The 27,238-nt window shown below is 39.1% G+C and overlaps 1 protein-coding gene across 11 annotated transcripts in view; it reads left to right on the forward strand.

Moving 5' to 3' along the window:
• The window catches only part of CAB39L (calcium binding protein 39 like), a 137,620-nt gene extending 110,695 nt beyond the window's left edge, over positions 1 to 26,925 (forward strand). For all 11 annotated transcript variants that reach the window (XM_019748037.2, XM_074329935.1, XM_074329940.1 and 8 more), the window contains 4 exons: positions 4,166 to 4,225; positions 7,259 to 7,324; positions 14,927 to 15,070; positions 24,576 to 26,925. In XM_019748037.2, the coding sequence (XP_019603596.1) occupies positions 4,166 to 4,225; positions 7,259 to 7,324; positions 14,927 to 15,070; positions 24,576 to 24,755 (450 nt within the window). In that variant the 3' untranslated portion in view covers positions 24,756 to 26,925. The remainder of the gene's footprint in view (positions 1 to 4,165; positions 4,226 to 7,258; positions 7,325 to 14,926; positions 15,071 to 24,575) is intronic.
• The last annotated feature ends 313 nt before the right edge of the window (positions 26,926 to 27,238 follow it).

Here is a 27,238-nt window from a genome sequence, read left to right on the forward strand (position 1 = left end):
ACCTGACAAATGGAAAGAGATGTAGTCATGTCCACACGGAAGTAGGGCCTATGGGCTGGGTGGTGAGAGGGGATTCCTGTGACTAAGAAAAGAGAACACTGGTGAGTGGACTTGACCCTGAAGATAGCCTAGTTAAGGGATAGGCAAGGCTGAAAGCTGCCTGCGACACAGTCTATAAAGGGAACCAAGATATCTCCAGATATATAATGAGATGCAGAAAATTGAATTAACATGAACTGTCAGGGAGAATCCTATTTGAGAATGACACTTTACTGTGGTACTTTTGTTTTCACAACAGTGTGCAGTTTGGGGACCAGAGCTGAATTGCCCGAGACAGTAGAGCAAAGGAGCTGCAGTGCCTTCGTCCCTAAATGCTTGAGCCAAGTCTGAAATAAAATATCAACCAATCTAGAACTGGGGTTTGAAGGGAGGATGGTCACCAGCCTGCTCAGGTTTTCCACATGTCTCCATCCATCCTGCCTGCTCCCTAGATTCTCCCTGAGAAAACGGGGAGAGGAAGAGTCCGTGTCTGGAAGTCTGGGATAGGTGGGAAAGGGAAGGGAAAGAGAGAGAAGGGGGAGTTAGGGAGCATGAAGAAAACAAAGATGTAAAGAAGGGAAGAAGAACAGCAAAGAGGGAGGGGAAGGAAGGAAAAGAAAGGGAGCAAAGGACCGGGGCCAGACTCTAAAGAGAGTTAGCTGGTGGCTGGGTGGGCGGGGAGGGTGCAGCAGACAGGACGTGTGCTCAGCGTGCTATGAAACCCAGGAGCCTTTTCCATTTCACGGGCACCATTTCACCGGGCAAAACAAAACTTGTGCAGTGGCTACAGATGAACCCCCCCAAAAGAGTATATCTAGAGCCCATGGTGAGAGACACCTTAGTGCATCAGATATGAAGAAGGACATTTAACACAAAGGACGATTCCCTTTCTTTCTAGCAAAATGTCTGTGCCTAAACTACTAAGGAGATGTTTTCTATTAATAGATATTATAGTCCCATTTTCCCCCCTTTTTCTATTTGATGACTCTTTGCTGTCAGGGAAACAAGTTAGTTCTAAAAAAAAAAACCTTAAGTAAGACTTGACTAATAATTATAAACATAGAACACATTTTAATGGAAAGAAAAGCAAGTACAGATTAATGTGTGTTTTTGAAATTTTCCCCCAAAATTTTCCAACATTAAATAGATTAAACTATACTTGGTAATGTCTTGCTATCATATGTTCAGCCCAATTTAATTTTTGGCACCATGGTGAATCACAAATATAAATTCTAATGTTTGGATTTGTATTTCAGCATACTTTCCATTGAACTTACATCCTTGAAAAATCGCAATAACCAGAGAAGTTTTCTAGTATGCTAACAATATTGGAAATGCCAGTTTTCTATATTTTTCCAAAATACTATGGCTAGTATAATGTAATGATGACCTTAAGTTACTATTTTTTTTAAAGTAGCTGGTTTCAAGAGGTTTTGTTTGTTCTTTTTTTGGTTTGATTTTATATTGGTTTGGGCTTTTCTTTTTAACGTCTTAGATGAAACTTTGTTTTAAGCTCCAAGATGACTGTTGCCCAGCTTAGTCATTAATGTTTTAACATTGTTAATTTATGTTTTTGTCATGGCATTGTCTACAAATTGTCCTTTCCCCAAGAAGATTCTTCCAACCACAATATCTTTCATCCCTCCTCCAAGAATCAACATGCTAGAGGTGGTTTGAATTCCATCTCTCTCCCACCTGACTAGCTGTATGTCCTTGAGCAAGTTAGTTAACCTTTGAGTTTCATTTTCCTCATCTGTGAGATGAAGAAAATAATTCCTGCTTGTGGAGTTGTTGTGGAGATTAGATGTAACGTGTGTAAAGTACTCGATCCACTCCACCCCGTTTCTCCCCAGCTGTGCACAACTCACTAAAATATCAATATCAGATTTTTTAAAGCATAATACTTAGACTATGCAAAACTTAGTCCTTTCAAAACAGAATTGTGGGAGGTGGGATGAAAGAGTATATACTATTTCAAATAATTTTTTAAATTTTAAATTCTTTAAAATTTGACCTTTATTTTTCTTTGCATTTTTCTGCTTTGTCCTTTTTGGGTAAAATTCTAGGTAGTTTTTTCCCACTCAGTTATATGCTCTATAATAATGCTGCAGTTGTTCTGGGGGTGCCAAAAAAATGTACACAAGTGGACACTTTGGTCAGCGTTGCTCAAGCAGTAGTTCGCCGTAATCAGAAGTGTCTGGACACTGATGGTAACCACTTTGAGCACCTCTTGTAACTAGAAGTCAAACGTGACTTGTATTCATCTTGTGTTATCAGTATATATTGAGTATTACAATTTTAATACAGTTTACCTTTCTTAAAATGTGTATGCATTTATTTTGGCACCCTCTGTATTTGTCTGTGTATTATGTGTGTATCTGCATGTGTGTATGTATAGCAGGTCCTTGAATAAGATCGTTTCATTCAATGTTGAATCATTTACTGACTGTATCTATCATATACACGTGCTGGAGGAATTCCACCCTACCATATTATATTTTTCTATTATTGAATTTTTTAAGTTATTTCAAGGTTTTTTCCCGTTGGAATTTGAAGATGCTGCTACACACAGAACTCCCTCCTGACTCCTCTTTCTTTGGTGTAACACGAGTGTGAATGGAAAGCCTTCCCAGGCTGCACTCCCTGGCACAGTGCTCTTTGCATTGCTCTGGCAGAGGGAGCGTGGGCCTCACACTCAGGCTGAGGACTGGTAGCAGGTGGAAACTCCCTCGGGTGCGGCAACGCACAGTGTCTGCCACAGCCCAGGGAGACAGCCTCTTTCTGACCTGGGGTCACTCAGAAAATCACTGATACTGGTGAGGAGCTTAGGGCAGGGAGTGTCTGAAAACTGGTATCCCAAATATCCACCTAGAAAAAGATTAGAGTCCCCAAAGGATTCTGTGGAGCGACCTTACTCTCTCAGGGGTCCCCTGATAGAGGAATAGTTTGAATTTTGACTTCAGACAGGCCAGGAATGAACCCCTATAGAGGGTATTCCCATTTTGAAATTCCAGTTCCAGAACAGTACTGAATGTCCTACTGGAAAAAAAGTCCCACATTTCCACTGATGGGCCCAAAGGCCAATCAAGTTGTGGCGATAAGTAATATGAAATGAAATTAATAGCCAGGCTCATTGTTTCTGAACTTGAAAATTATAGTGCAAAATGCTTTACATATTTTACTTATTAAAACAGAAATAGGTAGGTTTTACCATTGTTGCTGCCTTCTCTGTGAGGTTATGTGTGTGTCTTCTATATGCTTTTAGGAAGTTTTAATTAAATGTGTATTAACATATAAGAATTTATTTTGGAAAACTTTAAAATTCTTGTTATGTTTTTAATTAAATTCTGCACAATATCTAGATAGGGTATTTAGTCTCTAAGCATATAAAAGGGATTAGGTAAGGCTTGTTTTCTTTCAACATTAAGGTGAAATAAGGATATGATTTAGGTGTGATTTGAAGAAAGTCAAACGTTCCTTTATGCTTTTGTCCAGTTTTCTGAGAGTTATGTCTGTAATAAGATCAGGCTGCTTGTCTTTGACTTTGAAAGGGTGCATTGTGCTACTCAGTAACTGCACAACACCTCACAGCCCATTAACCCTGGAGCAGGACGATACAGAGACGGCCCTGTTAAATGTCATTCTTGTTAAGAAAGAAAAACACACACTAAAGGTTAAAATCCTTGAAAATCTGTTGACTTGTGAGATATGGTTTTAGTTCACTCAGAATTCTTTTTGTAAAAATGATTAGTTATTAGTGACACTTTTAAAGATCATCGTAAACTTTATTTGAGTATTATATCATATGCACAATGTAGAGTTATGGTTTGAAGAAATATACTGTAAATTCATCTCTAAAATGCCATTTGTTTCAGTAATGAAATTATTTCTATAATCTAACAATAATATGAATTTAAAATAAAAACTGTTGTTTTGAACATGAAACAAACTTATATTTCACATCTTAAGCTAAGAATGGAAATAATTTTGTGATGTAAACAAAAATTTTCTTCTGAAACGTTTCTGTTTCAAATTAATAGACTTATTAAATCTTAGAAGGAAAAGACAAATTTGTAAAATTTATTAGCTATAATAATATTGTTTCACTTGACTGTTCTTTCCCTAGGATTTACTAACCAGACATAAAGTGTTGGTAGCAGACTTCTTAGAACAGAATTATGACATTGTAAGTAAAAGTTATTTTTAAGTCTTTACCTCATTCTGTCTTTCTCTTCCTCCCTCCCTCTTAGATCTATAAGCACTTCCTCCCATTTATGACCCACAATAGAAACCACTCATATACCCAGTTTGTCCACTATCTGGAAGCCAGTTCATCAGGAAACTTGATGGAAAATTGAGGATGGCAGGAGATGGGGTTTTCTCGTTTTTCACATCTCTTCCTGTTGTGCTCTGGCGCTCCAAGAAGCAACGAGCACCTGCTCACTCTGGTCGTAAGAGCATCCACGCTGTCCTGCAGAGGCAGTAGGTGGCTTTTCCAAATGGAAGAACACCCCACCCTTACTAAAGTAAATCATTTTCCCTGGTCGATAATTAGTTTTACTTTCCAGTAGAAATACCAAAATACTACTTTCTTCCAACTCCCTTCTCTAGTGGTGAATCCAGCTCATCCTTTTGAGATTCTGCTGAAATGTGAGTCTTATAGGAAGATTTCCGTAATCGCACCCCTACACACCCCTACACACACACACATACACACACACACACTCCCTCCCTACCCCTTTAGCTCTCATTTTTCACATTGTGTGACTGTGTTGTGTCTGTATCTTCCTGGCTGGTGCCTGAGTTCCCCCTAAGAGGCAGGAACCTTCTCTGTGGAACACAGGGGTTCAGAGTACAGCACAGACTTTAGAGTCTGCTTGTTTGGCTTCAATACCCAGCTCTGCCTCTTACTACTTGTGTGACCCTGGGCAACTTACAGTATCTACTGCAAAATAAAGATATTATTAGGTTGGTGCAAAAGTAATTGCGGTTTAAAAGGTTAAAAATCATTGCAAAAACCGCAATTATCTTTGCACCAGCCTAATAATACCTACCTCTTTGGGTTGTAGTAGGAATTTGACAAGATTTAAAGTTTTTAGGATAATATCGTGGTAAGTTCTCCCTATTAATTTTTATCATTATTGTTTGTATTCTTAATACCTAACTCAATGCCACACATTTGATTGTGTTCAATGAATATTGAACGAACAGATCCATCCAAGAGCAGCTATGCTCTTGCTAAATATATAGCAGTAGAAACAGCATGTTCAAGTAGAATGTAGCAAAAAACTACAAGCAAAACTTTACAGGTATTTGTTCCATTGTTGGTTCAGATGTTCTAGACCAGTGTTGTTCGGTTGACATATAATGCAAGCCACTCTGTAATCTAAACATTTCTAGTTAGCCACCAAAAAGATAAAGGGAAACGGATGGAATATCCTACCTAACAGTCACACCCAAATCACAGAAATTAAGCTATGTCTATTTTATTCATAAATTGTTTGCTAGTCTCCTTTTAAGATTAAGAATTCGCAATATAATCATGAAAATCAAAGTAATTTTCATATCCTAAAATTACCAAGAAATTATTCGTCCGATCACTTGGAGTACTTTGATCTAAGTGTAAAACATGAAGGGAGAATAATGCTTATTGCCAGAGAGGCATCCAAAAGCTTTAAGACTAAAATAAAATGCATATTTTTGAATCTAGGAAATGAACTGTTATTATAGTTTGGTTGTTCAGTAACTATAGATGGAATGTTCAAGAAAGACTCAGTAGATGTTACATGTATAATAACTGAAAATAAAAGAAGGCTAAGATGTGGTATCATCCGCTAATCTTTTCTGTAGAATGAGTGAGGTAAGTTTATCGTGCAATAATAATGCTTTGGCATCAGGGATAGCACACAGCAGTTTGAGAGACCATGTCCTCATTCTCTTTGATCCCTTGTTTATCTAAATATGTCTTTGTATCTGTTGTCACTGCTTGTGTGGTTTAGTGGTTTCACACACACTGAGTCAGCCGCACTGACCTGAACACTAGCTCTGAGAACTCATACTCCCTCAAACATTTCGTACTTCTGGAGTTTCCTATACTTTAGCAATAAACCATGAAACTGGAGCACATGATATATGACTCTACAATAATGAAACTGGCAGCTGGGGAAGTCAAATCATACCTTATGCATGTATTTGCATTTTATAGTTACCACTAAAACTTACCACAAAGTTCGTCTGATAAATTTAGGGACCTATAAATAAGATCCTCCTTGTATTTCACAGCAATTAGAATAAATAGTATGTCCTTCAATGAGAAGAGCATGGCTATTGTGACTTTAATGGGAGCTACACGTTTCTGTTTTCACTTGTCACTTTCTCAGTTCTCTGTGGGTGACTGTCATCCGTGTGCACCGCTCGGCCTCGTCGCACCCGGGCACACAGACCTGGCACTTGGCCCTCTAGAGGCGATGGCTATTTCCCACCCTCCTCAGCTCCGGAGCATGTAGCTTTTGGTTCTGTGCTGGGCCTGCTCCTTCCACCTTCCTGACCTCTGAGAGTGTCCACACGTGGTGGCAGGTTGACGCTGAGCTTCCCCAGCCGCTGGCATTCTGAGTTGTACTGAAGGACCTAAGTGATGGATGACACGTTAGAAAATATGGGCCCCAAGCACCAGTGGCCCCCAGCTTCTGGGGAGAGAAGTGCTCCAGAGGAGCCAGCTGGGATTCGGATGGCCGTCGTGCAGCAAAAGGAGCCCTCTTCCTCTACCTGTTCATGCTATGAATTTGACAGTTTGATTCTTTATGAGTTGCCAGGTGAAATGTACTTAATCTTTTCTCAAATTATTCATAGGTTAATAGCAACCAACCAGGCTACATAAACAGATTTCTTTAAAATGTTTTACTCAAAATGATTTGTTGTGAGTACTCAATTACTCCATTTTTCTGCTCTATTTCTAATTTGCAGAACTAAAATAAAGTAGAGAAGCATGTCACTTGCATCATTGATGTCCCCCAGTGTCTGTGTATGAATGACCACAGTAAAAGGGGAAGCCTCCCCAGGGACGGTGGCTCAGCCGAGGGTTAAGCACAGAGAGGGGGCGCATAGCAGCTGGAAAGCGCACCAGTGTCGGGGTTGACTTCTGAAGCAAGAGAGCAAGCAAATCTAACACAGAGAAATCACAGCTGGTTTTACCGTCTAATATTTATTTTCTTTCTATTAGATTTTTGAAGACTATGAGAAATTGCTTCAGTCTGAGAATTATGTGACTAAGAGACAATCTTTAAAGGTAATAGCAAATTTACGTTCAAGTCTCCGTAAGTTGATATCTTGTTAATAAATGATTGGTCTCTTTGTAAACAAGTAAGTACCGAAAATTTTAAGTATCCTTTTTTCTGTAACTTAAAAAATGTTTTGTTATGACTATACTTTGTAGCAAAACAATGTAAATGTCCTGCCTCAAATACTTTTTAGAAATAACAATGTAAATAATAAGTGCATGCTAAGTGCACAGAAAGGGTGTGTTTGTGTGTGTGTGTGTGTGTGTGTGTGTGTGTGTGTAACCAAACAGCATTGGCAATTTTAGATTATATCTCCCATGAAACGCCTGTGAAAATACCGCTCTCTCATCAGACTGGAAGCCCAGCAGGGAAAGGGCACATCTGTCTGTAAGGGACCTTCCCTCCCTCAGTGCAACGGTGCCTGGAAGCAGCCATTTGGCCAACAAGAGGAGGGACAGCTCCTGGGGGAGTGGGACGTTGGCTACAGCTGCATCTCTCCCCTTCAGATCCTACCCAGATAGTCAAAAGAATCTTTTGGGCAGATAATAATTGGCTCTTTTTGGCCAAGCAATGTGTATGATGTTTGAGCTTATTAGATAGATCACTCATCTTATTTTTACATGTTGCCTTGATGACATTCATAGAACAATGCATTTGTTTCTAAATATTGGGCACAGTTTTAAGCTAAAGCAATAAATTAAATCTATTTGTACTGCATTTTTGTAAATTCATTTTACCCGTGATTTTGCACTGGCCGTGACCCTCTTTCCCTGTATTTGTGCCCTTCCTGCTCCAGCTTTACCCTTTGATAAAGAGGTCAGTGTGCTATTTTCAGCCAGTCAATCAGCGCTCTTTATTGAGTTTCCCTTTGTGTGGAAACCCATACAAGGTGATCCATGTAGGAAAAAATACCACAGGTGTTTCTCGTTGCTGGAGCTCGGAGTGATGACCCAGAGTTCCAGACAAAGGCAGTGCTATGTGTCCAGAAAGCTTGTTAAAAGCAGCTGGAGATGAGGATACATCCTATTGCCACAGCCATGCACCTAAAGAATGGAATTTCTTATTTGCGAAGGGCTCCTCAAGGGCAGCCAAAACAGGGCTTGTCCATATTATAAGAGATAGTTGCCCTGGGAAGGAAATGAAAATTGAAACAGTAAACAGAGCTGACAGTGCTCTGAAGGGCCAGAATAGAGGAATTTGCTCATGAGTTTTCCAACTCCTTCCTCTTTTCAGTGGGAATGTCAGATATGGACCAAAGTAGAGACATTATTAGGAACTAAGGTGACCACTAAACTGGGATCAAAAAAGATAAGCATCTTGGACTTTAGAATTCATCCCTGTACCACTTCCAGCAATGACAAGAACTTGGGACAAGGTTTTCTGTGATCAACTGTCTCTAGTTGTGTAGAGCCTTAGGCAGAGTTATAAAGCTGACAGGTTTTTATTCAAACATCTCCCTGCTGGGCCTTCTTCCTGCTTTTTCTTTCCTACTGTCCTACCATCCCCACTTACGCATGTGCCTATTGCCTCATTCTCTGGTCAGGCTGTCTTCAGACCCACCTTGTTCTGTTCCCTCGTTAATATTTGTAAAATGGTTAGACTAGAGCCTAGCTCATACGAAATCAGTATGTTTGTTAAATAAAATAAAAAGAAATTTTATAAATAAATATTCCTCAACATCCCCAGAGTTCTGTCTCTGGAAGGTGTTAATCAACTTCAAATAAATAATTGGGACTAGGGTATAAATTAGAATTTTTCCCACCAGGATGCATTTGCATTTAAAAATAGAAGCCTGTTAGTCCAGTGGATGTGTGATCAGTACAGTATGTCATACGAATTGGGTGGGTAGCAAAGGGGAGTGAGAGGGATTCCAACTGCTGTTTGCTGGCACCCAGCTCCATTACTCTACCTCCCTTTTCACATGGTTCTCCAGCTAGAGACCTCTGTTCCCAGTGACACGGGCAAGGAGAACCGAGTTTGTATCTGGCATCAGAACTCTCCTCTGAACTCCTTCTGCAAACTGATTATGTGTGCTGCTTAGTTTCAGATGCCTCAGCTCATTCATAAGGCCCCTTTCTTAGTCTTTCTTAATCCACTCAGGATTCCTCCATTGGTTGCTCTCCCTACCTGAAATCTTTTACAGTTGAGTGTGTCGCACATATTTGATTTACAAGATGGTAACACCCAGCACTGGTGAGACAGTGGGAAAAAAACTAGTGAAAGGCAGATAAAACATATCTGAGAACGCAGAAAACGTGAAAACGGTTACGGAAGAGTGGCTTCTTTGAATGCTAGATTATAGGCAGAGACATTGCTGAGAGGGTCTAGTATAACTCTATTCAAGGACAGAGCTCGTTAAATACCATTTATTCTTTTCTTCAGTAGAAAAACATTGTTTTGACGAGCAATGCTAGTGTGCTGTTGGTTCTTCCCTTTGGAAATTAGATCTAAGGTAGCAGTCTGTCCTATTTTAACATGACCTTGTTCATAACTCCGGATTCTGTAATATTTTATACATAGATGTTTCATAATTTTAGGTAACAAGAGAGATTAAATTATTACAACAGTACATTTACTTACAGTATCCTGTAAGTAAGTAAACTGTTTTAAAATAGGTGTTTTGTGAAAGGACAGTGTATCCAAACCAGCCCCCAATGCCCAAGGGGCCAATGGCCAAAGTCCGGCTGGTGAGTTGTGGCCGGGAACTTACTTGCAGAAAGCTGTCTGCAGCAGCAAGACAAATGGTCCCCCTGCCCCACTCTGTATTTTACCGTAAAAGCAGTGAGAATGTGTGGCTGATCAGAGGTCAGTGCCCGGAGGCCCTGGTGCCAGGTGAGGCAAGGGACACACCGAGGACCAGGGCACCTCATCTGTGGGAGAATTGCACGGCGTCCTGCCATCCGTGGCTGCGCTCCCAGACGGGGTCAGCTTTAAGGTGGGGGCGCTTCCCTTCCTCACGCGGGCTGTTTTGATTCCAAAGTAGCTGGTACCTGTTGTTTAATCATATTCTAAATTCTCCTGAGTTATTTTGGGGTGTTCAGATTTCTAGCATCAGTAAAAAATATTTAACAGAGAAATTCTTTTCCCTCATATGACAGAGCTTAGGAATTTATTTCTTATCTTCTTCAGAGGCCTGACATTTAATTACCAGCAAGAAAGATTATAATTTAAAAGAAGCTTGGTGGAATTTTTTTGGGGGGTAAGGGAAGGTTCTGGTCAGTTTCATTAAAACCCTAAGTTTTAAAAAACTTATTCTACTTGTTGTGCATAGTTTTACTGTGTAGTATGAAACCTATAAATAAAATTAAAAGAAGTAAAAACACAATTTTTCCCCATTTACTTAATATAGTATCGCTTTAGAATGCTTTGCATTGTAATGAAATGCATCATGTTGTCATTGTCAGTATTAATTAAAATAGATTAACATTTAATACCTAAAGATTCAGTGTTGTTGGCCAAATGATTTAACACAATTGATTGTTTCAGAAAAGTAGTGAAATTGCATTAGCAAAGGATGGGTTGGATAGAATTTATATGTAGACATCCCCATGTAATAAAAATTGAAGTGACTTAATCTGAATTTAACTCATAAATGCCATGTCAGCGAATGTCTATTGACTGTGTGTATGCAAATTATAAGGGTAAATTTTTTTAATGGAATTTCTTTACTGCTGAAAGATCTTTGGATATATGTATGTGTATATGATATATATGTGTTTATAATACAGGGAATACATTGTATTTGATTTTATGTATTTTCATATATATTTAGATATATATCTATATATAAACTATATCTATATAGATATAAATAACCTTATAAAAAGATAGATATATATATATATATACACATATATATATCTTAGGTGGGTATGTTTTATATACTTCTACATATATATTTTTATAACTATATATAGAAGAAGTCCCTTATCAACTTTACACACCAGAAGTGTTTTTATATTTGTTTGTTTCTTGAGAGAGTCTGGGAGCCATCCCACTGAAATGTAAATATCTGGGAAGGCAGCACATCTAAACTCCCTCTCCAGGGGAGTTTAACCTTGGTGCATCTCTCCAAACTATAACCATTTGCTTGTGAGAGGGATAAGAAGTTTCCTTATCCTCTATTTGTTGGATAAAGGCAATTAGCTAAAACCAAGGGCTACCTCAATGGCCAGGAGAATTTAGGGAGAACTGTGAAAAGGTACACCGCAAATGGCCTGCGGGTCCTCTTACAGGCGCAGATTACCTTTTGTCTTAAGGATATATGTATGTAATGGGTTGTATCTCCTTGGCTGTCTAAATACTGTAGACTTCTATGTCTTTGTAATGTCTTTTTCGTAGATTACCTACAGTGTTGTGCAGTGGATATGCTTATTCAGTAATAAAACTGCTTTCTTTCCACATTTTGTGGAGAGAATTCTGTGTTGGTAGGACTTCATTTCCTCAGCAGTGTCCACACACATAGCACAGTTAGGCTGTAAAGGTTGCAAACAAGAATTGATACACGGCCTATGGAGCTTACATTCTAAAGAGTCTCAGTCGTAACTCCGTACTGCAAGCAACGTGAGTACAGCTGGGAGGAAACAGCACAGGCTGTAGAGGAGATTCAGCTCAGGAGAAAAGTCGAACTCTCAGAAACAGAAGGTGGACTGGTGGTTACCATTGGCTGAGGGGCAGGGGAAACGGGGAGACATTGGTCAGTGGGTACAGACTTTCAGCTATAAGATAAATCAGGGTTGGGGAATCGAATGTACAGCATAATGACTATAGTTAATAATACTGTATTGTAAACTTGAAAGTTGCTGAGAGTAGATCTTAACCATTCTCACCACAGACCAAAAAAAAGGGTGGGTGGGTAACTGAGGTGATGGATGTGTTAATTAACATGATTGTGATAAATATTTCACAGTGTGTCACATATCAGATCATCATGATGTATGCGTTAAGTATATACAGTTTTGTCAATTATATCTAAGTAAAGCTGGGCAGTGGAAGGGAGATTGAAGGAAGGAAGTAAAGCCACAGAGCCCAGAAAATGAGGACGACTGAGGGCCGGAGCCAAGGGAAGGAAGCAGCAGGAGCAACTCCGTCACAGAGGGCTTTGCGTGCCATCCCAGGAATCTACACGTGTCTGTGTTTGTTCATTCCCTTTATAAGTGGAAGCAGTAACACGAATAGGGCTGAACTTCAGGAGGTTTCATTTGACGTGATGTGCAGAGTGGACTGGGTTGGGGGAAGACTGCAGCGGAGACCACGTGTGTGCTGTGGCCGTCATCGAGATGAAAGGCAGGGAGGATCTGAATGCGGGTACTGGCGGTAAAATGGAATGAAAGATGTGTGAGACCTTTAAAAACAGAAAATTGGCGGTTCTGCGATGTAGCCTTGAAGTGAGGAGCAAGGGACAGATAGGAGCTGAGGAAGACTGCCGCTCTCTGCCCTAAGATACTGGCAGAGTGTCATGTCATGAACAAAGAGAAAAGAGGGACCTGGTTAGAGAGACGTTGAGTGTAACAGGCTAGCAAAAGTATTTGGCTGGGGCAGCCTGGCGGGCAGTTAGAAATGTGGGTGTGGAGTTTAGGAAAGAAGTTGAGACTAGAAATGTAGATTTGAGAGACATCTTCCCAGATGTTGGATTTGAAGCCATGGGCATAGATGAGACAGTTGGGAAATAAGATTCAAATACACAGCTTGGAAAATTTCTACATACTCGTATGTAGTGCAGAAGGAAGGGGAGGCAGAAACAGAGGCAGCGAAGGAACAAGCTGCAGGAGATCAGAAACCCAAAGACTGCAGTGGCCTTGAAACCAAGAGGGAAGAAAGTGTCCAGAAGGGTATTCAGTTAGCTTTAGGTGCTGCAGAGAGACAAAGGAAGACGAAGAGCAACAGTTTACATAATTGCTACTCTGTATGTGTGAGACTGACTGGTGACCAGCTAATATCCAACAGTGGTCATCATTTTTTTATGTTTAACAAACATTATTTTTGTGCACTAAAATACCTTTAAGGGTGTACTTGTGATTTGTTAAATAGACAAAAGATGCATCACAGGCAAGGTTGTTGTTTACTGACAGATACACACACACACACACACACACACACACACACACACACACACACCCTCCCTCTAGGGTTCTGTTACCAGACTCTCTTGTGATACACAGCTAGCCCTCAGTTTCATGTACTTTGTATCCCATCCAGAATTTCTGTAACCATCTGTACAATGTGTTACTATCCTGGGGCATCCAGAAAAATTTCAGTAAATAAGAGAATTGGAAAATAAGTATATCACATATAAAATTATGTTAAAGGTACATTTCAGCCACCTGGTTGTTGAAGCTTTAGGAATTGCTACCACTGCAGTAAGAATAAAAGTTTCCGAGGTAGAGCAACAGTACGTTCGGCTGTGCTGCTAGAGGGTCTTCAACCATTCTCACTTTTGATAATTTTATTTTGTGTTGAAGTGTCTTAGTCTGTTCTGGCTGCTATAACAAAAATACCATACGCTGGGTGGCTTAAACAACAAATGTTTATTTCTCGTAGTTTGGAGACTGGGAAGTCCAAGATCAAGGTGTCAGCAGTGAGAGCTTTCTGGAATCTCTTTTGTAAGAGGACCAATCCCATTCATGAGGGCTCCACCCTCACATCCTAACCTCCCCAAAAGCCCACCTCCTAATACCATCACACTGGAGGCTAGGATTTCAACATACGGATTTGGGGGGACACAAACATTCAGTTCATAACATGGACTAATGCTGCATTTGGGGAACTATTATTAATTTGTCACCAGAAAGTATTTTGCTTTACTTTTTTATAAAAACTCGATGAACATGTTAAACTTCATATGGATTTGGGGGTCAGTGATTTCTTTTTCTGGCTATATATCAGTTTTTGTAATAAAAGTTAGGGGAAAGGTAAGAGTCACTTAACATAACCTTTTTCTTTTTTTCCAGTAAGCTACTAGAGTACATTTATTTGGGTAAGGGAAGTGTAATTGTAGAGTCAATGTTGTCATTTTTATTCTGTCTCATTACCTAAGGAGCAATGCATTGTTGGGAAGCAAGTAAAGTAAATGATGAAAATAATAAATTCATTTCTGGCTAGCTCATGATGAGAGCTGCAGGAAAGAGCTTTTTTATTTTTTAATGGGGAATATTGGGGAACAGTGTGTTTCTCCAGGGCCCAACAGCTCCAAGTCATTGTCCTTCAATCTGGTTGTGGAGGGCGCAGCTCAGCTCTAAGTCCAGTCACTGTTTTCAATCTTAGTTGCGAGGGTTACAGCCCACCATCCCATGCGGGAATTGAACCGGCAACCTTGTTGTCGAGAGCTCGTGCTCTAACAAACTGAGCCATCTGGCTGCCCCAAGAGAGCGTTTTAAGCTGCAAAATAAAAAGATTCAGAAATGCATTAAGCATGGGCTTTAGCAAAACTGTGTGGAAAGCTTAAAATAATAATAGCTACTGTTTTCATGCTTATGCTTTAAGATACAGTTAAGGACTCTCCATTTTCTTTATGTCACCATTCCTAACTCACATTTATATTTTGGTTTTCAGTGAGAAGATGGCTCCCAGACAGATTATAGCTTTGATTTTTGTGGGTTGTTTTTTTTTAGCTGCTGGGGGAACTGATCCTGGACCGACATAACTTTGCAATCATGACGAAGTACATCAGCAAGCCAGAGAACCTCAAACTGATGATGAACCTCCTTCGAGATAAAAGTCCCAACATTCAGTTTGAAGCCTTTCATGTCTTTAAGGTAACGTGTGAGCTGCAGAAATAAAGTGGGCACGTGTTTTCTAGTGTCAGATGGCAAACTCCCTACTTTCTACTCTCCTTTATATTTGAGAAGAAAATTCGATAGGCAGTCTTTTTGTTTTGCATGACTTAGATGAAATTTTAGAGTTTTTTTTTTTTGTTTTTTTTTTTTTAATGAATGCCCATTTATTTCAAAAGGGCTTGCTAACTAATCCATATCTCTAAATATTTTCATTTTTTTCACTGAGAAAATAAGTGGATATTGTTTCCCAAAAGTTATGAAAATAATCAGTGATTGAACTAGAACCCAAACCCTGAGTGTCAGAATTTGAATGCTTTGCTTTCTGCCTGAGTGTTTCTTTGAACCTTAAATGAAGAACTGAAGGAAGCACTTAGATACTACTCATTGTTGTTACTTATACAGAAATACTTCTGTAAATTCATCTTGCTGTGAAAGAAAACTAGTCCCTACGATACCTGCTTTTTCTTTCTAATATTTTTTCTTTGATAGGAGAATAATAAAATTGCCTCCTAGAAACTTTAGACATATATATATATATATATATATATATATATATATATATATATATATATTTAGGTAGGGGAGGTGGAAAAAATCTAATCTGTAATCCCATCCTCAGAAACTATTGTAAAGATTTTGGTAAATTTTATTTTCCTGTGCACATATTTGAAGGATTTTTTCCACAGCTGTGTTCACATTGTATACAGAATTGATATCCTGATTGTATCACTTGTTGCTATACCACAATTGAACATTCATTCATTGTTGTTATATGTCATTTTTAGAGTCAGTAGTTTTATTGGCATCAGAGTTTATCATTGGGTATATTTACTCTCATTTACTTAAATGTTCCTGTGTCCTGTATTTAGGTTATTTCCTTTTTTTCCTACTGTGAGTAATATTGCAATGAGTATTTTATGTATCAAGCTAATTTCTTACAGGTTTGGGATTCTTTTCTTGAGATAAATATCTAAAGTAGAATTAAGGGTTCAGAGGGTTCCAGGCTGTTTTTAGTCTTTATAATGTACATTTAGTCATTGAATGTATAAGTGTGTACATGGAGAGAGACGTGGCAGTTTATAAGGTATATAACTGTTGCTTTGACAGGTGAAAAAATTTTAGTCCACCTTTCAGCCACCAGTTCTTTATTGTCCAAAAAGCCACTAGAGCAATTCAAATCCCAAATTAATTTATAAATTCCATTCAGTTACATTCAAAAATCCCAACAGGACTTTTCCTGGAATTTGACAAGCTGATTCTAAGAGTTGTATGGCAGAGCAATGGCCTAGAATAATCTATGGCAATTTTGAAGAAAAACAGGTATGGGAATCCTCTCTCCCAGGTATTAAAAGTTATTATGGATTTGTAATAAATTCAGGCACTATTGTATTGGCATAGAGATAGATAAATAGAACAACAAAACAGAGTAGAGAGCCCAGAAATAAACCTTTGCAAATGTGAAATTTGATATTTGATAGTGGAGGGATTATATATCCATGAAGAAACGGTTAACTATTCAACAAATGGTTCTAAAGTAAAGGATTATCCATACAGAAAACCCTATTCTCTACTACACTCAGAAATAAATTCTAGATAAAGTTCTACACCTGAAAAGCAAATTTTTTTAACTTTTAGAAGTGAAAATAGGAGATTGTCTTTATGAGGTTGCAGTGGGAAGAATTCCTTTAAGAAGAATAAAAATCAAAACATAACAGAAAATATTAATATATTGACCACATTAAAATTTAAAACTTCTGCTCAAAAAAGATGTCATAAGCAAAGTGAAAAGATAGGATAGAATGTGACACATATAACTTACAAATCATCAGGAAAAAGACAAACAATTCAATGGAAAAATAGGTAAAGGATACAAGTCAGTAATTTACAGATGAGGAAACTTGACTGGCCAATAAATAGGGAAGATGTTGATCTTACTATAATCATGGAAGTGGCCACTAAAATATCAATGAGCTAAAATATCACTTCACATTCTTCATATTGGCAAAAGTGTTTAAGTCTGACAATATCAAATTTTGGTGAGATTGGAGGGTTATGGGAACTTCCATACACTGTAAATAGGTACAACCACTTTGGAAAACAATTTAGCAAAGTAAAGAGTTGAAAGTGTGCATACCTTTTAACCCTGAAACTGCATTATAGGTAATTTCTTAGAGACATGCTTGTACGTGTGCATAAAGAATCACGTACAAAAATGTTCATTGCAACATTGTTTAGAATGGAATAAAATGAGGGGAAAAAAATAAATGGACATCATAAGAAAACCAGAGAAATAAAAATTGGGATATAGTCATAGAATTGCATATATTAATGGGTTAAAATTAGTAGAGTAATATGAACCAGTGTGGATAAATCTCAGAAACATTGAGTGGGATAAACAAACATTAAAACGATGATATTTATTTAATGTTTGAAACCCTCCAAAAACAACACTATGTGTGGATTCGTATGTATGTGCAGTTATAGTCTAAAAACCTACATGAGGATGATAAATACCAAATTCAGGACGGCAGTCACCTCGGGAGAGATTGGTATCAGGAAGTGTCCAATAGCTTTTAATTATATCTGTAATGTTTTATTTTATTAAGAAATCTCAAGGTAAATATGGCAAAAATGTTAGATTTTGATAGACCTGTTGGTGGGAACATGAAGTCTGATTTGTTGTTTCTGTACTCTTCTCTGTGTTAGAATTATTTCACACAAAAAATAAGCACAAATTGGATGAGAAAAAAGAAGACTCCTGTAGGACTGGAAAATGTCTATATGGTATAAAATGATAGATGCTCTCAAGACCCTTTAGACTGAAAAAATTATAGAAAGCTGTGTGTCATGTCATTCAGCTCCCACGTAATTTTAATATTTCATCCTAGATGAGCACAAGCTTTATATAATTTTGTGCAAAGATATAGTATTATAGAAGGATTCAGTGGGTGGCAAAGTAGAAATAACCTACTTCCGTCCTCTGAGAAGATCCAAATTTGGATCATCTAATCATTGGACAGAGTAGGGACATTTAAAAATAGTTGACCACTTATTTACTTGTATGTGTATATAAACTGGTCCTGCCCTGTACCCCAACTATGTTCCTTCCACTGAAGTATGAACTGAATTGTTTACTTGCCAAAAATAATATTTTGTTATTTAGAAGAAGGAACAGCTGCGTCCTAGTTTTTTTCACAGTTCTTTATTAATAGTTTATTCCCCAAAGCACCTTCAATAAGGTGCAGAAAATGTGGAACACATTACTAAAAATGTCTTTGCCAGATAATGGGGTCTCATTTTCATGAGCTTGCTGATAAGTTCAAGGACTGGAATGAGATGCTGTTTCACATGCTTCCTACTACGGACGAGCAGGGTTCCGTGGTGGGAAAGAGCTGGACGGAAACAGGAGACCTGGGTCTTTGTTCTGGCTCATTGCCAGCAGTTGACTTTGGGCAAATCCATTTCTTCACTTGCAAAATAACTTGCATTAAAGCCTGAAGTCTAGTTCTAAGATACTAGGTTCAGGAGAGTTTCTCTCTGTCATCCTGGATCTCCCAGAGATGTGCCCAGTGTGAATGTAGGAATCAGCTGTCAGCTGATCTCCCATTCACTTCCCTGTTGACCTCCTCAGTGGCAAATGCCACATCCCACCAAACCATGTGGGGAGTGAGGGTGGTCTGTGCCTTTTGGCTCACCTCTGAGAGCTTCTGGAACTTGGGGATGACCAGTGCTAAAAGTATTACTCTGTCACTCAGATCCTAGCAGCAGCTTCTTGAAAACAGTAAACTCTGCCCTAGTTTATTCCAAAATTCAAAGGCCAGCTTGACAATTCAGCTAAAAAAAAAAAGTATGCAGAACAAGAAACATCCCAATTGAGAATAATTTCCATGTGGTCTCACTGAAAAGAATGGAGAATTACAGATTAATTTGGTGAGAACCTAACCATGAATTACCCACTTCCTTAAGGACCCATTTTTTTAACAGGCCAACTGTTCTAGTCACAATGTACCAAACCTGTCTATTGATGGAGAAAGCAATTGAGACCAAGTGAACTTAGGAATCAGCTATGCGCAGATTTAATAGTAGTTTCCCTAAAAATGTTAACAGTACAGTGAAAAAGTGTTTATATCAACTTAATGTTTCATCAACTACTTTTAAATAGTGTCAAAATATTCTAAATATTGTGTCACTCCTATTCATATTCATTTGGGGTGGTGAGTCTTTAGAATAAAAAGGTCTTATTTTACACCCACACGGAATGAAATTTTGCTTTGTGTAACTTCCGTGTAACTATAACAGGAGCCCCAATTTCAAATCCATGTCCAAAGCAGTCCAGGCTCCACAGCACGCACGCCTCACAGACAGTAAGGGGAGCAAAGCAGACTAGCCCTCCAGCACCGGATTTAGTGCACAGCCCTCTTGGCAAAATAGAGCTTCAGTGAAGTGAATGAATATGTGAGTAAGATATGCCCTTTCTAGCTTCCATTGAAAGCACTCGGGCTTAAAATAGAGAGCAGAATATTCTTAGTTTGAGTTGTGGTCATGATATTTGCTCTTCTCCATAAATCACATTTCTGAGACATGTGTCAATTAAGGGATACAGACAATAAGACTGCATTCTAAGAAGAAAAGTCACAAATAGTTTCATTTGTGTAACATGTTTGGGAGGTGGTTTGAAAATAGCGTTTAAAAACATGGGTTCAGCAGAGAAAGAACCAAAGAACTCTCTGTATTGGACATCATGTTCAAAAAGCTTTGGTTCCGCAGACGTTGGTTTAGAAGTACATTCCTTATGAAATGGTTCATCGCAAGCCTGACCAGTGCCCTCCAAGTCATGTGGTATATTAGCTTGGTTGCCTCTCATCAGCAACTATCTTTAGAGGCAGCAGAGTTCAAGAGCCACAAAAAATAAAAATAAGGAAAAATATTAACCTTGAAAACAAATTGAACAGTTTTTAGGTCTATGGATTCAGTAGAGTTGATCCAATGATGCCTGTCTGCAACATTTTACATTTATGTCAGATTGAAACCGGGAATCTTAGTTTGTCCAATACATTTCATCTTTTTTTTTAAGAAAGAAAGACTGTTATGAGTTATTTATGTAGTTACCACAAAATGCCAGACAGTTTCTTGCTAAAATTTCACAGCAACTCCCTTGTAAACAAATGGTGATGAGAGGAGTCATTTGGCTCCAGTATGTGATTTCCTAACATACTAATAGGCCAGTGCATTTTGTGTAACAATGCAAATGAGCCTGGGGTGCTTTTTTTATATAAGTAACAATTTTAGTTTATTGTCGTCAAATTCATGTAACAAAATTCACCATTTTGAAGTGTACAATTCAGTGATATTTAGTATATTTACATTGTTATGCAACCATCACCAGGATCTAGTTAGGACATTTTCATCACCCCAGAAGGAACCCCTGTGCCCATTAAGCGATTATTCCTCATTTTTCCCTTACCCTCAGCCCCTGGCAACCAGTAATCTGCTTTCAGCCTCAGATTTGCCTATTCTGGATACTTCTTGTAAATAGAATTATACAAAAATATATGGCCTTTTGTGTCTGGTTTCTTTCATTATCAATGTTTTCATGGTTCACCCATGTTGTAGCATGAGTAGTATTTCATTCCTTTTTATGGCCACATAATATTTCATTATTTGGATACATCGCAGGGTGTTTATCCATTCGTCAGTTGATGAACTTTGGGCCACTGTGAATAGTGCTGCTATGAAATTGCAGTACAAGTTCTTGTTTGAACAAATGTTTTCAATTTTTTTGTATATACCTAGGAATGGAATTGCTCCGTTTTGTGGTAATTCAGTGTGTAACTTGTGGAAGTATTGCCAAACTTGTTTTACACAGAGGCTGCACCTTTATACATTCCCACTAACAATGTTAAGGGTTCCGATTTTCCCCTTCATCACCGACACTTATTATTGTCATTTTTTAAAATTGTAGCTGGCCTAGTGGGTGTGAAGTGTTACCTCGTGGTTTTGATTTGCATTTCACTAATGATTAAGGTTGAGCATTTTTTCGTGTGCTTATTGGCCATTTGTGTATCTTCTTTGAGAAATGTCTATTCAAGTCCTTTGCGCCCTTGTTAAAGGGTTGTTTGTAGTTTTGTTGTTGAGTTGTAAGAGTTCTTTATTTATTCTGGATACTAGATATATATGTATATATATATATATATGTCATTTGCAAATATTTTCTCCCATTCTCTGTGCTGTCTTTTCACTCTCTTGATAATACGCTTTGATACACAAAAGTTTCACTTAATTATTTTGACGAGAAAACAGGATGGTTTAATCTGTAGCATCAAGAATCATTTGTTCTTTTTTTTTTTTAATTATTTTTTTTTTAAAGATTTTATTGGGGAAGAGGAACAGGACTTTATTGGGGAACAGTGTGTACTTCCAGGACTTTTTTTTTCCAAGTCAATTTGTTGTCCTTTCAATCTTAGTTGTGGAGGGCGCAGCTCAGCTCCAGGTCCAGTTGCCATTGCTAGTTGCAGGGGGCACAGCCCACCATGCCTTGCGGGAGTCGAACCGGCAACCTTGTGGTTGAGAGGATGCACTCCAACCAACTGAGCCATCCGGGAGCTCAGCGGCAGCTCAGCTCAAGGTGCCGTGTTCAATCTTAGTTGCAGGGGGCACTGCCCACCATCCCTTGCGGGACTTGAGGAATCGAACTGGCAACCTTGTGGTTGAGAGCCCACTGGCCCATGTGGGAATCGAACCGGCAGCCTTCGGAGTTAGGAGCACAGAGCTCTAACCGACTGAGCCACCGGGCCAGCCCCAAGAGTCATTTGTTCTTGATTTACAGCATTTAAAGTACAAATTACATTCACCTCTTGCTACTGAAATGGCACCCTGCTACTTCCCTGGGAATTCATCCAGACAGAATTATTTCTGAGCAACCCTTTAACTATGTGTCCACCAGCAGTTGCTCTCTCCCTTATTACAGTGATATGTAAACTCTCTCTTATGTAGAATAACTGGGAAATGTGGTCTTTCGTTCAACTGAGTAGCTGTATACAGTACAGCACCATTGATTTGTCAATGGGTTTGATATATTCTGAACTCCAGATCAAGACCTCACATTGTTTAATCTGTCTCTGATGATCCCAGAGGCGCTAGTGATACACACAGTAATGATACACACAAGTTTTAAACTTTGATGTTCAGTTTATGTATTTTTCTTTTATTGCTCTTGCTTTTGGTCATAGCTAAAAAACATTGCCAAATCCAAGGTCATGAAGCGGTACCCCTACATTTTCCTCTAAAAGTTGTATTAGCTCTTATATTTAGGTCTTCGATCAATTTTGAGTTAATTTTTATTTATGGTATAAGGTAAGGGCCCAACTTCATTCTTTTGCATGTGGATATCTAGTTGTCCCACGTTGAGTGTTTTGTTTTTCTTTAATCATGAAAAGGTGTTGGATTTTGTCAAATACTTTTTCTGCATCAAGTGAAATGACCATGTGGTTTGCTTTCATTGTATTAATGTGGTGTATTAGTTTGCTAGGGCTGCCGTAACACAGGACTGGGTGACTTAAAACAACAAAGTTACTTTTTTAGTTCTGGAGACTAGACGTCCAAGATGAAGGTGTCAGCAGTGTTGGTTCCTTCTGGAGGCTTTCAGGGAGAATCTGATCTATGCTTCACTCCCAGTTGCTGCTGGTTGCCAGCAATCCTTGGCATTCCTTGGCTTATAGATTCATAACTCCCATCTCTGTATCCATCTTCACATGTCATTTTCCTCTGTGTATCCTTGTGTGTCTCTGTGTCCAAATTTCCCTCGTCATATAAGGATATTAGTCATTGAATTAGGGCCTGCTCTAACCCAGGAGGACCTCATCTTAATTTGATTACACCCCTATTTCTAAATGAGGCCATATTCGTAGTGACCAAGGATTAGGACTTGAATATTCATCTTTTGAGGGGACACAATTCAGCCCAGTACATGTGGTATGTTACATCGGTTTTATCCTGGTGAGCCAACTGTGTTTCTGGAATAAATCCCACATGGCCATGGCATATAATCCTTTTAATACGTATGATGCAGGACTCGGTTTGCTTGTATTTTTGCATCTTTATTCATAAAGGATATTGGTGTGTAGTTTTCTTATGATATCTTTGTCTGGCTTGGTATCAGGGTAATGCTGGCCTCATGGAATGAGTTAGGAAGTGTTCCCTTCTCTCGCTCTCGCTCCATTTTCAAAATCTCTTCAAGATTTTAAAATGGATTGGTGTTAAGTCTTTAAAAGTTTGTAGAATTTACCAGTGAAGTCATCTAGTCCTAGGCTTTTCTTTGTTGGGAAGTTTTTGATTGCCTATTCAATCTCCTTACAGTAATTTAAAAAAACAACAACAAAACATTATAAGAGGATACTGTGAATAATTGTACATCAACAAATTAGATAACCTAGATGAAATGAACAAATTCCTAGGAACTTACAAACTACCAAACTGACTCAGGAAGAAATAGAAAACCCGATTCATAGACTAGCTCTCATGTCACCTACACCATGAGCCCTTTCTGTTCCAAATTCAGAAATCTAATGTAATTTCCACCACCTGTGAACCTCTGCAGCCTTCTATTCCCTTCTCATAGGTTCTGAGCTTCTTTGTGTCGTTTTCTCCCTCCCCACATTTGCTGCTTTGGAGCCCCTGCTGTCCCCATGACCAGTCCTTCCTAGTGTGTTCAGAGCAGAGTTGTGCACTGTGGGAGGTACAGGGTGTGGAGACAGTGGGCAGCGGGGTCGGTGGTGAAATACTCAGCCCTTTTGAAGAGTGAGGAACCCAGAACGTGAAACCAGAGAGCTACACAAGAATCAGTACTTTTATGGGTATTCTGGTCATGTAATTGTATGTGTAGCATCTAACTATAAATATATCCATTGCCAAACATTCTGCCATCAATATGATAGTTTTGAGTAATTGTGTCCTATTGTTATAGTTGTAGCTGTCTTTTCTAGTATAGCTGAGTTATCAGTCCAGGATCTTGGTTTCAACCAGGAGTACACATAAGAATCTTTGTGGAACTTGATGAAAATACAGAAGCCAGATCTCCCGCCCCGCTCTGCGGGGTTGGAATCTTTGGGAGTTGGGGCTGGGCAATTGTAAATGTTAAAACTCCACATATATAAAAAAACAGTAACATTCCAGGGGGGGAGGAGGAGAGGGGGACTTTTCACCTTTGCCCTTTTTGAATTTTGAGCCAGATGAATATATTCAATATGTTAAATATATTATATTGAATATATTCAATATATTTATTACGATTTTAAATATATTAAATATATTTCTATGTAGTATATAGAAAACGTGTATGAAAAGGGAATTACTGATTTTCCTCAAAGGAAGTATAATGCGGGCTCTCTACATTTTCCTAACACAAGTGCCGCGTGGAGCTCTGGTGCGACCGTGTTGTCCGTGGTGTGCGTTCCTTGTTCTCTGTATTTGTTTCTTTGTGTTTCAGGTGTTTGTGGCCAGTCCTCACAAAACGCAGCCTATTGTGGAGATTCTATTAAAAAATCAGCCCAAACTTATTGAGTTTCTGAGCGGCTTCCAAAAAGAACGGACGGACGATGAGCAGTTCACAGATGAGAAGAACTACTTGATTAAACAGATTCGAGACTTGAAGAAAACAGCCCCTTGAAGTCTCACCCTGTTTCCTGCCACAGTCACCATCTCATTTGTTCAGTTTGTGCAAAAAGTGTCATTTCAAAAAGTAATCATTCTTCGGAAGGCTTTTAAGATACCTATTTTTTCTCAATCCATTGTTCAGAGTAGATGAAATATAAACATTTGAATGAAAAAAATTAACCTAGAATAATATATTCATTTTAATCAAGCCTGTGATTATTTATGTGAAATCAGAGCATTATACATTAGGCATTGATAAAAGCAATTGTAATCCTTTGTTGATGAGAGACAGCAGGGTCGTGGGCTTGCAGACCTGAGCCCTCAGTCACTGGCAGCCACCGAGGAGGAGCCCAAATGATGGGTCCACTGAGTCCTCAAAGAGGATTCAGTTCTCAGGAGAGCTGGCCATGGTGGCAGAAGGCACAAAACTGTGTTACCTATAGGCACTTAGACAAACACATTTCTTAGGCACTGAAAGATCTGAGAAAATAAGATTAAGGTTTTCAGTCATCACATATTCCTGTCCCCTCCCTATGTCTAGACTGTAACTCGCAATGCCTGACTTCCTAGAGAATGCCTGTCCTGCTCAGCCCTCCTTTCTGCTCGCTGCCCCACGTTCCGTCCTCAGCATGCCCAACTCCTGGCACCCCCCACCCACTGCACCCCGCCCTGGGGATAGCACAGAACCAACTAAGTACAAACAGGATGGATTAGCGAGGCACAGGGCACAGAGGACACGTGTGGTATGACCTGGTCACTTGAGAACTTGGAACAGATGGTTAAGAACCACACCTCTAGTTGTAGTCCTTTAGCATTTGTGAATGTTTGGGATATTTCATTCATAATTATTATTATGGGGAAAATGTTTTGTGGTAAAAGTGTGTTTTAGAGTAGGAATCATTGCATTGGGATGCCAGCACGCACAAAACCATGAATCCAGAGGACTGCACAGATCTTTAGACCACTCTTACAAACAAGGAAATGTTGCCTTTGGGAGGGCAATAATGATTAAATGCATGGAAAAACTGTCAAATGACCAAAAAAATTTTTTCAGTTTATTTTCTCATAAGCTGTCACTCTAATTTCCCATCAAAGTCTTCAGTGAAAAGGTTGAAAACCTGTAAAATGTTGGTCCCAAATACTCTCTTGCATACTAGGATAATTAAGGAGTTAATTTGTGTCTTTTTTAAAAGACATGGAACCAAAAAAAAAAAACTGTCATGGTTTGTTTTCAGACATCAAGTCTGTGAAATGGAATTTTAAAGCTATATTTACAAGAAGTTAAAGGAACAATCATTAACTTGTATTTTTTTCCTAATTCTGTTTCCAAATCATGAGCTACTGCCTTCCGTGGGAAAGTTCACTTCTTACACTATTGGGTGCTGTGTTCTTCAGCCAGATGTGTCTCCACCCAGAAAGGGAATGCTCCCCTCCAGGATCAGGGCCCTCCGTAGGTTTCACGTCTGAAGAATTATCTGGCAGGGTTTCACCCTCTTGGCTGGGGCACAGGTACATGTTCTTCTGTGCCCAGCGTGGAACCCTGAGGCAGATGGTGTGGACCTGCGGGGCCTGCTTGTAGCAGCTCTGGCAAGTGCCAGCCTGGGAGGGTCAGCGGCAGCCCATCTGATGACCTTCGTTCTTTAGTCACTGAAGCCTGATTACTTTTATAACATTCCCAGACAGCCCAGAGTCTCTTAGAATTTGATTTTCTGGTTTTGCTGATATGATTAAAAGAGATGAGTGTAAATATTTAAAAAACAACAACAACAAAACAAAACACGAAGGCACAACAACCACTGGTAATTTATCTAGTTGCTTAAATACTGTCTGACAACATCATGGGACATGTGTTTTCAGTTGAAAAGCAAGGCATCAGTATAATAAAACATTTTATTTCCTCGGGGCTTGAATTAGCTCTTTGCTAGCAACCCCTTTATCCTAGTTTAGTCCCCGTCAAACAAAACTAGAGTCTTAAGAGGCAATAAATGAAGTGGCTGGGGTTTTGTTGTAATACAAATTTGTAAATTATTAACGTGAAAGAGGGAGCAAGAAGCTCACAGTCAAAATATGTTTGCACAAAATTCACTGTAAATATTGTGAGAATTGAATTTTGAAAAGGTCATATTTAATAAGCTATTTCAAAAGCACACATTTAAAATAAAGACTGACTGAATAAAAAGGTGGCACATGCTCCGTGGTTGCTTTCATTCCTCTGCGTGTCCTGTGTCTGTGTTCTTGTCACCGCTCCCAACGGGGAGAGCCCCAGGCGGCGCAGGCGGCTGGTCAGTGGGCGTTCGGGCTGCCCCGCGGCCCCACACGGTCCTGTGTGCTCCACTGTCAGCATCGTGCCATTGACCGAGCGCTGCCGGCCAAGCACTAAATACACACATCACATCATCGATGCTTCATGAAGCCAGAGTCACTCCCATTTTACACTTGAGGGAACTGAGGCTCTGAGCAGCTTAATGATCCCAGACAGCATGGGCTCCACGTAGG

This window comes from Rhinolophus sinicus, linkage group LG04 (assembly GCF_036562045.2).
Source record: "Rhinolophus sinicus isolate RSC01 linkage group LG04, ASM3656204v1, whole genome shotgun sequence".
Classification (NCBI taxonomy): Eukaryota; Metazoa; Chordata; class Mammalia; order Chiroptera; family Rhinolophidae; genus Rhinolophus; species Rhinolophus sinicus.